The sequence below is a fragment of the Lycium barbarum genome, chromosome 11 (assembly GCF_019175385.1).
Source record: "Lycium barbarum isolate Lr01 chromosome 11, ASM1917538v2, whole genome shotgun sequence".
In the NCBI taxonomy this organism is placed as follows: Eukaryota; Viridiplantae; Streptophyta; class Magnoliopsida; order Solanales; family Solanaceae; genus Lycium; species Lycium barbarum.
In genome coordinates, this window is record NC_083347.1 from 71,190,524 (window position 1) to 71,204,669 (window position 14,146).

Consider the following 14,146-nt stretch of genomic DNA (forward strand, 5'->3'; position numbering starts at 1 on the left):
TGTTATTTCAGCTTTATCATCTAATCATCAATATTTATTCCTCAAAAACATTATTTGTATAAAACTAGAAAAATGTAGGTAATGCTTTTATTTGAACTTATTGTTATATTTTATAAATTAATATTCTCTATACATCAACTAAATTTATAAATGGATATGTATGGCCGCGCGAAGCGCCGACAAGTTAACTAGTTTATTGAGTAAAGATAAAGATGAAAAAAGAATTCTTAGTCATATCTTGGTCTTATAAAATAACAACTATTTTAGAACATCTAATTTCAGTAAGGATGACAAGTAAAATGAGTCGGAAAGAGTAATTTAAGGAGTTGTTTGGTTGGTGGGATATAATAGATAAGGATAAAATAATCTGAGACTGAATAATACACATTATCAAACACAAGATAAAGTAATCCCATGGAATATCCCGGGATAATTATTTTTATCCCATTAACTAAACAACCCCCAAGGGTGATAAGCGGACTAAATTATTCGGGAATTATAATACTGAGATTATAATCGGGAGACTCATTTACCATCTGAGAGATGGGATGGATAATCCAACTTTAATGGAATAAGGTGGGATAAAAACTTACCATATCCTGCGTAGCAAACGACTCTAGTACGACACATAAGGAAGATAATGTTGTATAAGAATTTAGTTCTAATATATGTCTTGTTTGATTATTAATCCTGTGATAAGTTATCCAGGATTAAAATAGTATTAGAATAAGTTATACTTGACAGAAGATGGAATAGCAATTACATGACTAGTTATGCTAGGATAAAATAAAAAAAATGACAAAAGTAGCCTTGAGGTTCCTCAAATCTTTTTTCTACTAAATAAGGTGGAGGGTATTTTTATAAACAAATAATTTTTTCTCAGAACTTATGCAAGACATATTACTTTTAATATAATAAACCAAACAATCAATAACCAATAGTATCTGGATAACTAATCCCAATATACATAAATATTTCCCGGATATAACTAATCCCATCGTAACTTGTGCTAACACCGAACGACCCCCTAATGGTGTAAAAAAACTATACAACATAATATAATCCGGAGCAGAAAATATAGGTTTGTTTGTGCAGTGAAGAGAGAGATCATTCGAGAAGAAAACCCCTAAAGAAGATCAAGGTCGGTCGCTATGGAAGGTGGTGAGGCAACTCGGGTAATGGTAGCAGTAAACGAGTCAACAATAAAGGGATATCCACATGCATCAATTAGCAGTAAAGGTGCATTCGAATGGACTCTTAATAAGATCGTTCGTAACAACACTGCTGGTTTCAAACTCCTCTTCATCCATGTCCAAGTTCCCGATGAAGATGGTAAGAGCTAAATACCCCAACTAATTTGATGTTTTGTTGTGATTTGTTTGTAGTTTTATTTGACATTTGACCTAGATATCGCATATTCCAGTGTTGTCTAGTTGCCCTTTGCTTCGGTTATTGTATTATTTGTTGCTACTCTTCTTTTCTCTGTGACTAATTCAGTATTTCCTTTTCGTACTGATTTTGTAGGGAAATTATTCTCTGTCTTTTTAAAAAAAAATATTTACGCCACCTGGCCCATGCTTTGTGTATAAACGCCCGATTTAGCCCATATTTGTGTATAAACACCTTTTTATACGGTTGATACATTATGTATAATGCTTCCCCCCAGTTATAATGTTGTATAGTATTGTATATTGGGCTACATGGCATAAATATTGCCTTAAGCGTTATTCCTTTGCCTCCGTTATTTTATTCTCACTGCATCCCAATTTATGTGATACTTTTCCGCCTTTCGAAAGTCAATTTGACTAAAGTTGAAGCTAAGTTGGATTATATTAACTTAATATTTTAAGATTAAAATTTATATATTTGACCCGCAAGGGTGGCTCAGTTGGTTGAGCATGGGGCTTCTATAATGGAGGTCTCAGGTTCGAAACTCCCTGCCTACGATAGTAGGGCAATTTGCCTCTGGGTCGAGCTCGTCGCACGGGGCTTACCTAGTGCGGGTTATCTCTCCTGTGTGGTTGGCGGGCTATTGCACAGGAGCGGGATTTACCCTGTGCTCATCCAAAGGGTAGCGGCTGCGGGTTCCCTTGTCATAAAAAAATATATATATATTTGAAAACTACATGAAGAGTACTATAAGTTGCAAATTTTCTCATATCAGTTTGATGAAAAAATACATCTTTAAAATGTTGGTCAAAGTTCATGCAGTTTAAATCTCGGAAAGCAAAAAGTATCACATAAATTGGGACAGGGGGAGTGTTTGTTGCTACTGTTCCTTTCTCCATTATTTTCTACATGACTTCTTCACAAATGTAATTTCCCTGTCTTACTGATTTTGATATGCTTGACTTGAGCCAAGGGGCTATTGGAAACAATCTCTCTACCTTCATAAGGTAGGGGTAAGGTTGTGTACACACCACCCTGACCTAGATATCGCAATTCTCTGTCTCCATTTTTTCACCATGATTTCTTATTAATCGAGATAACGTAACCATTTGATGCATAAGTTTTTGATCTTGATATCAATATGTTGCAATTCTCAGTTTCCACTTTTTCACCATGATTTCTGATTTAGCCACGATTTCAACAATAATGATCTAGCCGTTTTGTTGCATATTTTTTTTTCTTTTGTATTGTTAAGAGGGGGATTTGAAGGGTCCTACGAATTGTAGGGACATTTTATGACACAAGTGGGCAGAGGTTTGCTTTTGTAATACTCCCTCCGTCTCAATTTATGTGGCAGTGTTTGACAAGGTACAAAGTTTAAGAAAGAAAGGAAGAACTTTGTGTAGCTATAAATCATTTCATTAAGGGTAAAAGGGGAATTTTAAAGTTTAAGTTATTTCTATTTATAGAAAGGTTTGACATTCTTTTTGGGACTGACTAAAAAGAAAAGTGCGCACATAAATTGGGACGGAGGGAGTATAGGCTATTGAATAGAATGAGCAACGTGAATAACTAGATCTCATGGTAACCTAGTCTTTAGTGTGGCCCCTGTGATCATTTTCTTATTTCTCTCTAGGTGAAAGAGATGTAAGATTCACTATCTCTTTCCACTTGCAGTCGCTAGGCGCCTTGTCACTTAAAGGGTGAAATTGTCAAAGGGAGTCTAAAGGCCACAGTGTCATTTTAGAGGCTGCAATGCATCCTTATTCATACGATTGGGGTGGGGCGGAAAGCTGTTAAAGCTTAGAAGGCTATTCTGGAAAAGAAAAGACAATGTTTACTCTCTTTTCCTTGATAGGGACAAAAAGGGTTCAATAGCAGCTAAGTTCAATTTTGTGTGTTCCTTTCTCTTTTACATTTTGTGCTTCTATTTGTATCATTTTGAGGTAGAAATAAAATATGCGGAAATTTCAAGTTGACTTGGGAAATCATTCCCGTGCTCTTGATTTAGTTGGGCAAATGCAGAGGTCTGTTGTTATTTCTGGTTCTGGAGCATGCCCTTTAGCCGTGTTTTTCTATAGGTTGCCATCCTTACACGATACATTCAACAAAATCCGAGTACCATGGGGCTTCAGTGTGTACACGTCATTCTGTTTTCAATGTTTTCATGCCAATCTTGTATACACCATACTATTTCTTAGTTTCATGCAATCTGTTGTGTTTGGTTTATTAGCTTATATATATCTTGTTGGTCATTTGATTACTAGGTTTTGAAGATATGGATAGCATATTTGCATCACCTGACGATTTCAAGGGCATGAAGAACAGGGACAAGATTAGAGGGCTCCATCTGCTGGAGTACTTTGTTAACCGCTGCCATGAAATTGGGGTACTGGGATTTCCTACGATGAATCTTGGCATGAAAATTTAAGCCTAAGTTACTAACTAGTATTTGAGCTTTACTGGTTGAGGAATACACTGTTTAAAGTTTGTTGCTCTCAAAATCTCTCAAGTACAAACACTTTCTGAAATTTGCTGTGTGCCATTTTATTTGTAGGTTCCTTGTGAAGCATGGACAAAGAAAGGTGATCCCAAGGAAGTCATCTGCCACGAAGTCAAACGTGTACAACCAGATCTTCTTGTGGTTGGCTGCCGTGGTCTTGGTCCTTTTCAGAGGTATGCATAATTGTAGTAGCAGTCACATCTTTTTAATTTTATTTTTATATTTCTATGGGCGTGTCCCTCCAACTTATTGAGTGTGATTGCCCTCCACCGGTCCCGTAGCAAGAACAGGCTTCTGGAAACATCATAAAGTATCTAATACCCCAAATCGTGTTCTTTATCTTCGTCCACTTAGTAACTGAGTAAATAACCATTCAAAATTTTCATAAACAAAAAGATCTTCTGTTCATTTTGTGCCTTAGAAATAAAAAATTGCAGCAAGTAATATTCACATTAAACCATCTTTGAGGGTATATAGCAGTAGCAAACCAATCTCATTAAGCCCATGATTCCAACCACTACGCGCTCTGCACATAGTTAGAAAATTTTAACACCATTTTGGGTGGCTGGTACCCATCGTTTCATATGGTATAGTTTTGTACTATATTGAATAGTATTGTTTTGTTTGTGGATTGAACGTTAGGATCGATTGTATCGTTTGGTGTTGTTTAAAACATGATTATTGTTTCGGTTTGGCTGTACATATTGTACAATAACTGATAAGCTTACTAAACAACTATTGTAAACATTAGATCTATCGACAATTACTCGTAAAATGATTTAAGACTACTTTTTCCTCATATCAAGTTTAAAATTATGCAACTCCTAATGAAAGTAGTCAAAATAAGTTAATGATATTAACAACAACCTCTCTACCTCCAAGGTAGGGGTAAGGTCTGCGTACAATCTACCCTCCCCAGATCCCACTTTGTGGGATTCCACTGGATATGTTTTTGTTGATATTAACAACAATATTAAGTGCGCACCTTCCATAATTTTGATCATTTAATATCTGATAACTAAACATTCATTTTATCCATAAAATTGTCTATAGGTATAAGATAAATAATATTAGTCAAATTCAAATGCCAGCCGACATTGTGGTTAATAAAAGAGATTTTGCATTGATCCCATGCCTGCATAAAACAACAATAACTTTAACTATGCCTCAGTTCCAAACAAGTTGTGTTTGTACAAACTGCATGTTGACAAATAAATATACAAGTTTTTGAGACCATACTTTGTTCCAAATTCATCTTTGTTATCATTTGTCATATCTCACTCTTTGGATGGATAACAAATTTGAAAGGCGTTAATCCCATTGGCTAAAGATACATCCCACCTCTCAACAAGCCAGTCATTGTTTAGACTTTTCATTCCTGTTAGAAGTTGGTGCCTCTGAATAGGCACTCGAGTTAGGTGCATCTGGAGTTGGTTGATCATGCTCAAATTGCTGATATAATTCCTCAGCATTTTTCATGGAGGCAACATTCACAGAAACCATTTCATCTACCTTATCAATGGTCCATGATGAGGTAGATGAAATGGTTTTTATGAATTGTTCCTCTTTGGAGAATGCCAAGGAATATGAGCAAGATCAGCGAACTCCTTATTCACCTAATAAATTAAATGCCTATTCAGAGGCACCAACTTCATAGGAGTAAAAAGTTTAAACAATATTATCTTAGAGGATATTGTTGCCTTGTTGAGAAGTGAGATGGATCACTTAGCCAATAGCCTTTCAACTATGCCACCTATTCTAGAGAGTACCACCTATTCTAGAGAGTGAGACATGAAAAATGGTGGAGGCAATGATTTAGAGTCCAGTATGGTCCAAACAACTTAATACATTTATTTTACAACATGCAAGACTGGTGCCAAATACTGTTTGAATTTCCATGGAGAGAACACAAGTCTCTTTTATTGACTTGATGTTAGTTGGCTCTTGAATTAGACTAACATTATTTATCTCATGCCTATTAATGATTTTATGGACAATATAAATGTTACGTTTCTAGAAAATATTATGTTATGCATTATATGAATGCATGTTGTTAGGGAACATTACTTGTGCCCTAACTAGAACATAAACATTTATTTAGCGTGAAGGAAAGCTACTGCTCCAATTTAGCTTTGGTTACCGTGAAAATAAAAAAGGCATAAGGAAATTAGGATACACGTTATCTAGTATAAAAAATGCCAGTTATATTGAACTCACATTAGTGTAAACATTTTCTTGAAAACACTCCCATTTTTGGTTGTCAAAATTTGAAAGGTGTTTTTGTGTAGTTTTGGACAATGGACATCTATAGCCTAAGATACCACGTTCCTGATTTGCTTAACACTATATCTTTTTTTTTGGCCATCCCAAAAAGAATTAGAACCTTTCTTGAAAACCCAAAATTCTCACATTCCTAATATACCTTTATCCACATGATTTGTGTGAGCTCTATAGAATAGTGCGCTTAGTATTTTAGACAATACAAGGTTACAAGTAAAAGTCCTCACTTTTTTCTTAGACTTTATGTCCAGCCAGTGGTAAAAGGGCAAGTGCTCGCAAATTTCCTACCCGGTTATTTAGTATTTGATGGTTGGTAGTTATTTGATTATACCTAATGAAGACGCAATTGTTGTAAAAAATTCTAATATCATTGGAAGATGTATATGATAGTGCCATATATCTTGAAAGAGTTGGTCGTAGGTGGTGTTTGTTACTTATCAAGGGAAGTCCTACCATATTCTTTCGATCTAACATGATGTTGCTCCGACGTGTCGATTACCAGACACACTAACTCCCCGACCCCACTTGTGGGATTACCCTGGGTATGTTGTTGTTACCAGACACTCTTGGAAAGGCCGTCGATACGAAGCAATTGCAACTTCAAGTCGTTGGAGACTGCGAGCAAGTGATCAATCAAGTTTCAAAAAATTACGATGTCATTGCTCAGTCGTTGCTCAGATAAGGAGCTCGCTACTGAAGCGTTCAATGCAGTTTGGCGGTCGTGTGAAAACCCCCATGTCTACTCGAACTTGTTTGAAAACATTTTTCGAACCGAGATTAGTAGGAACGCCAATCAATTTTATCCACACATGGTTCAGACGACAATTTTCACAATGACACATTCTTATCGGAGACCACCGTTCAATTTTCACATCCCAATTGCCCATCTTTATCCTTCCTGTTTGACTCCTACAAGGAACTTCAAACAGAAAGGAGCTTCCCTTCAACTCTTTGACTTTGACACCTGTTGAAATTTCCCAGCTTCTTGCGGCCCATTTTTTATTTCCCATCTATTTGGTTCTAAATTTCTGGAATCACCATAGCACCCAATTAAGCATCGGTACAAATAGTCTAGTCTGGTTTTGAGAGAACTTTTGGTAACCAACAATACATCGTTCTCCACATCTTCTCCATTTCTTAAAAATCTTAATTTCTTTAGTTGGACAACTCTTAATCTGTGCAATCTCTGCAAAGCTCCCTTTCTTTCAAATCTTCTATCAACCATAGACCCCTCCTCCATGCGTTTGCATTTCTCCACAAAATGGCTAATATTATTGGCGTAGTCCGACCACCCTGCATTCTCACCCACCTCCGGAATAATAATGGTAGACTTGCTTTTTTCAGCGCCACCACTCTGATGTATCTTCGATAGAGTTGAAGTTTTGGTAGATGAAATAAGAGTGGTTGACTGGTATTCTTCCACCTTCTGCAGCTATTACCTTTTCCTCAGAGGCTACAGTTACATAGGTTCATAACATTGAGTTTATCAGAAGTAACTCCTTTGACAAAGTTCCTTCTATGCTCCGTGATTTCAAACCAGTTATCTCCCACCTGTACAGCTTTGAAGGATTTATTTCCTGCATAGAAAAAAGTATTCCTGCCCATGGAGTCCAGATAATCTCACTACCAATCACTTTTCTCGTTGCCATAAAACTAAGGCTTAAGTTACTCAGTGATTGCAGTAAGACACTAGACAAAACAGGAAAGGAAAATAAGTAAAGACAAAATTGCACAAAGGGAAACAACACAATATATAAAAGAACAGTAACAATAGACTAAGAATCTGGGGACAAACGAAGGAATGGAACTAAATAAAGATAAGAATTTCAAGATGGAAGGCATGACGAAAAGAGTCATCGGCGATAACGGGAAGTTACACATTTCCCTGATTTTCCTCTTTCTTGAATGTTCGGGGGGTTAAAACTTGCTTTCCTCACTGGTAATCACTTGAAAAGCACACCTTCCTCAGTTCTAGGAAGATCCTAATCGAAAGATGAGTAAATGGAACTCCTCCCTGACCACGAGCAATACCCACCTCCAGTCATCTGGACTACCATGTGAAGTGTGTTGTTTGCTAGATTATGGAATTCCTCAATTTCCAAGCTTGCAAAGATGAGCAATGTTAGGGTCTGTCCCATTGCCTCCATTAGTATGTGGAGATCATTTGAAATGAGTGCCCTTTTGATGTTTATTTAGGGGAGAATGAAGAACTTCATGCTATACACGAATCCGATTCTGGTGTATTGGAGCGCATCAATCCATGCCAAACTTCATTTTTCACATAAAAATGATGGGGTACTAATGACAACAATGAGAAAAGATTGCTTAGACTTTGCTTCAAGAAGCAATGCTTGTCAATTCCATGTCAATTTATACACCAACCTCTCGGAGTATTGCAACCAATCGTTGCTTGTTGGCCATTTGATGCTTGGGGTTTGGTCTTGTTTGACCAATACAAAATGTGGAGATTTGCAGAGGCTGAGAATAATAAAGGAGGGCTTTCACTTATAATCTTGTATTGTTTAAACTACCAAATGCACCATTTTGTAGTGCCCATACAAATCATGTGGACTACAAGAAGAGGTCCCGTTAAAGGTATAAAAAGAATGCAAAAAATTAGAGTTCTAACAAAGGTGCTCTTCTTTTTGGGACGAGGGAGTAATTGAGCTAGATGTCAATAGAAATAGTGCTCAACAAATTGGGATTGAGGGAATAACTTGGGCTAGATATCAATAGGGGCCAAAGGCCCATTAGGTTACCCTTCCAAAACGCTACACCGCTCCTTTATGTATAGGGGTAACCCAGAACTACTAACAAAATACCATTCAAACTTTGTCACTCTACCATCAAATGGGTGCGATTTCCAAGTAGATGCTTATACTAATGGTAAGTTTAATATAAGTGGCATTCTTTTTTTGTTAAAATAACTAACATACCCAATGTAATTTTGTTAAAATAACATGTATGCTAATTTCCTTTGGTTCTTTTTTTTGTTGAAACCTTCATTTCTGGAAAATTGTAAGTTCCTTTGGTGGATGGTTATGGTCGAGTATTGTTTCTTTAATTAAGATTGAAGTCACAATTCTGTTCCTTGTCACTTTTTATTTTAACTCTAGGGAAGCTGAGTTGGAGAAGTAGCTCTCCTTGCTAAATAGATGTGTATGTGCTAGTTACAGTCTTATCATTATATATATATGGTGGAGGAACTTATACCTTCTTTTCCTGGTAATAAGCTTTATAGAGACAATGCAGTTTCTGCCATTCCTTTTGAATTTGTGGTTATCACTTCTCAAGGAAAGTTTTCCCGGACCCCGCGCATAGCGGGAGCTTAGTGCACCGGGCTCTCCTTTTAATTTGATTTGCCTAAAGAAGGGAAGTAAGTAAGTTCAATGAAATTATTTCGTTATCATGAATAATCGATTTAAATTTGTTGTTTATTACCTTAAAAGGACCAAAAAGCATAGTCGTTTGGCCTTTATTATGTTAACACAGCAGTTGCAATTAACAGACACAAGTACCAACCCCAAATTTGATTGACCACTCAAGCCTTTGAACAGACAAGGTTTTCAGCTCTTTTCTGATGCTTGTGGTACCAATGCCAAATTTGATTGACCACTCAAGCCTTTCAACAGACAAGTTTTTTTTATGCAAACAGAAACACAGAAAAGATGCATTAATCAATAGGGCTTAAAACTCCAGATACTGAAATTCAAGCTAGTCATTTCAAATTTAGAAATGATTAATTCTGTATAAAAAAGATTCATCACCAAAACAGAAAAACTACAGAAAAAAGAAAAAAGAAAAAAGAAGTTGCTGATTTCTTTTTAAAGGAGAATCCCAAACATCCCAGTGTAGCACATAGTGAAAATAGGCGGTGCATTGATTCCCAGTGTAGTCCAATCATGGAATTTTCCACTTGGCTTTAGCCTGCCCTTGGTCTCTAGTTTGCCTCCAGCGCCATATGATCTGGTTGGCTCCTATCACCGTTTTTAAGAGGAAATGGCAAGTATTTACAAGCATCCTGATCCCCCCAATTCTCCTCTGACATGGTTGATTGCTAGATCTGATTCATTTACTGCGATTACCAAGTTGTCTTAAAGGCTTCTGATAATCACCAATACATGGTGTATACCCTGATGATGTAGAAAATCGATCAGGTTTGTAGCCAAAATGCTTGAGCAAGGCCTCAATTACATTAGCCTTCTCTCAATTCAGGGGAAACCTGTAGAATATGGCACTAAGGAAGGTACTGTCAAAAATATGTACAAGGTACCAATGGATTATCCCTTCTTCTTTTTAGAGGGATTCTATGAGTTCAATCACTGCTTCAATGTTATTTACAAAATTTTGGTTAGACAAAAAATGAAACAAACCATATTGATCTTCTGAATAGAGTTTCCTTATCTTCAAAACAGCTAGTGTTTCGCTCCCTCCAAACTGTCCACCATATGCTAGCTGGAATGTTTTACCACTATTTCCTTTGATTGGAATTGTTGCCTCTGATGCTCCGACATTTCAGTAGGTCACACAAGTACACCCTGTCCAACCATACTAAGAAAGAGTTGCCATAGCTGGTCCATAAGTTGACAGTGCAAAAATAAATGATTGATACTCTCAGGCTTGTCTACACATGGATACACTCTTAATCTACATCGCAGGCTCCTATAACCCAGGTTTCTCGTGACTCATGAGTAATATGGAATCTAGCAGTCACTTTACTATTGCTCTTCAGAAAATAAGAGTTTTTTTTTTAATCAACTTTTATTTTGGGACAGTGCTTCATTAAAGAGGTAAGTTTTTTCTTGCAGGGTTTTCGTGGGAACTGTAAGTGAATTCTGTGTTAAGCATGCTGAATGTCCTGTTGTCACAATTAAGCGCAGTGCAGCCGAGACTCCTCAGGACCCAATAGATGATTGATTCTTTTGGTGGATTTGATCGCTTAATGATCAAAGATGCATATTAGATGTCTACTTACGACTGTGGATAGATTGTGCGGATTTTCATTCTGGTGCTTCTTCAGTGTTGTGATTGTTGTGTACATGTGTCTGAGCTTTGACCGCTCCTATTTACGCTTGTTATTTTGATTGTATATGTCTCCTTTTTCTTGATGAATATGTGTTGCCTATACATCTGTATGTATGATATGCTTTGCCATCGTAAAAGAATTTTCATCCTTCCACGTTTGGGAGAAAAAAAAAATTAAGGGTTTTTGATAAGTTTATTCGGCGTAGCTATGTGTTTGGTAAACACCAAAAGTGTTTATCAACCAATTCAAAAGGTCAACCTCATTTTATGACTTTTCAACCTATAATCGCTTTTAGTTTGATTTGAGATTTTTACTAATTCCTGTTCACTTTTACTTGTGATGTTTTGTTTTACGAGAGTCAATTTGATAATTTTTGGAGTTAAATTAGATTAGATTAATTTAATATTTTAAAATGAAAATTTAGATGTATAATGCTTTAAGTAACAATTTTTTTAAATATTAATATGATGAAAAGATACATTTTAAAATATTGATTAAAGTTTATGTAGTTTGACTTTTGAGAAGCAAAATGTGATAAGTGCAAGTGAACGAGGGAGTATAATTATTCCCTATGCCTTTTTTGTTATCTTTGGAAATATCTTTCTCAAAACTAAATTGTAACTTTATTCCATTTTTGTAATTCATATTTTTCCATGTAAAGATACTTTTTGATTCTTTTTAAATAGATATAACCTAAGGGTATTTTATTCGTTAACATGAAAAGTATTTTATTTCTTCTTATATATAACCACTATGAATAGTTTCCTGAGGTTGGTTAAGAGATTGTTGAATTTTTGTCTTAGAGTAGGAATAAATGAGAGAAACGGAATTGATATTGGTACAGTCTGATTCATTATCAGAGAGCAATCTTGACCCTGACATATAGGTGATTTGCACAAAAGCCGTACTTGTGCACTGTTATTTAAGTAGTTTCCAATTTTGACACTTGAAATGATCTTAAAAAAGACCATTTAATTGAGAGGTATAAATGGCAACCAGAGGAACCGAAACAGTTAAATTATGGCATGTAAATCATGACATCGGTATAACTTCATTGTAGATTTATCTAGTTATTTTGTTGGATTACCCATAAATCATATCAAAGCATAAATCATACTAGAGCCTTTTTATTTCGAATTTACAAACAAGAGGAGGAAAAAAGAGTATCAGGATGATGACAACAAATTGATAGAATTTCATGTTATATCCAACTTAGCTGTCTTGTTACATAACTTCATAAATTATACTGAATGGTTATAATTTTAGGTTTTAATAGTGCCTCATTTGAACTTACTCCGATCTTTTTTTCTTTTCAGTATCTCCTTTGTTTGTGTTCCATTTTTAAATCTAAAGAGACGCCAATGGTATTCTGCTACACCTCATCATTGTCAGCAAACAATCACCTTGCCTTAATAATATATGATTTTTTTGAATTGACATGAATCTTGATGACAATGATCACAAATTTACAATTGCTAACGCCATTAAATATATATACACGTAAATGTCACGACCCATTTTGATTAAGTCGTGCGGGCACTTACCTTTTCGATCTCGGTAAGTGAACCCTCAACCCAATGATAAATAAAGACATGAATAAATAAATCAAGTAAGCGGAAAGAATAATTACGTAAGTCTTACAATAATATATAATAGAAATAGTGCGGAAATAAGGAAACACCCCCGGGGTCTAATCTAAGACGTACAAGAGCATCTAAGAGAAATAGATACAAGTCTGGAATAATATAATAATACATCAATCTGTCTATATCTCAGAGTTGAAAAGTAAGACATAATGATAAGAGGAGTCTTCAAGGCGGCGGACGACTCGTGCTCACCCTGAAAACTCAATGTTAATGCTGAAGGCGACTATCAGCCACGGGAGATGGAGGAAGACCCAATCTGGTACTCTGCATTCATAAAAGAATGCAGCAAGTGCAGATCAGTACAAAACCACAGTACTAGTAGGTATCATAGGCCGACTAAGTATAGCTAACATAATTCAGACAATAAAGCAAGATAGGAAAATAAATCAACAAGTATAAGTCAAACATAATCGAAGCCAAGTACACGTCATCACCTAAGTAGAGCATCTAATTCCAAATGTGCCAAGTCTCAATATGTCCAATCCGAATACAACATTACAAGTAAAAAACACCAAATCATCTCAATGTAAGCCGTAATGCAATGCAATGCAATAATGTATGAATGCAATGCAATGCTATGTACACATGTACTCCGGACGGAAATATCGACATCTCAGTAGCACAACCCAAGGTGACACACGAAGTCTAAGTGCCACTCGTCCCGGATCTTTGCCCAACAGACAGACAAGACCCGGATCTTTGCCCACGGGGGTTCTCACCGGCACCACCCTGGGGGATCCGCGGAGTTCATGCACTCACTCAATCCCCGATTAGGGGACTAATATCGGATATCGGACTCTCATGTCACTCTTATTTGAAAACCGAGCCCAGCTCATCACAGTGTTTCATCAAGTACCAACAATGTATCAACAGTATATCATGAGAGTGCGTGCAATACATGTATCAACATCAATAATCAGATCAATATCACAAGTACCAACAATGGATACGCCAACAATATATCAGTGTCACAAGTACCAACATAGGTACGCCAATAATATCATGAAAGACTACACAACTCAAATAGAACTCTATCCGCGTATCAACATCAACCCGTAAGATACTACAATATCACAATCAAGATGGAACAACAGATTCCAATATTTACTAACAGCATGTGGCATCAAGCCAACATAATAGAACAATCAAGTCACAACACAACGGGGTGGCTAGCCCCAATCATACAACAGGGCCCAACCTAAGACAATATCCAACCCAACTTCATACCCGAAGGTTTACATGCTTTCTCCGACAATATAATCTAAATATATTCTTCGCTACACGAAGTCTCACCAAGGGTAA

The 14,146-nt window shown here is 36.3% G+C and overlaps 1 protein-coding gene across 1 annotated transcript; it reads left to right on the forward strand.

Annotated features, from left to right (window-relative positions):
• Window positions 1–1,008: 1,008 nt before the first annotated feature.
• LOC132617375 (universal stress protein A-like protein) lies at window positions 1,009–11,299 on the forward strand. Its single transcript, XM_060332368.1, has 4 exons — window positions 1,009–1,332; window positions 3,657–3,778; window positions 3,947–4,065; window positions 10,981–11,299. The coding sequence occupies exons 1-4, from the start codon at window positions 1,152–1,154 to the stop codon at window positions 11,087–11,089; spliced, it is 531 nt and encodes a 176-aa protein (XP_060188351.1). The 5' UTR covers window positions 1,009–1,151; the 3' UTR covers window positions 11,090–11,299.
• The last annotated feature ends 2,847 nt before the right edge of the window (window positions 11,300–14,146 follow it).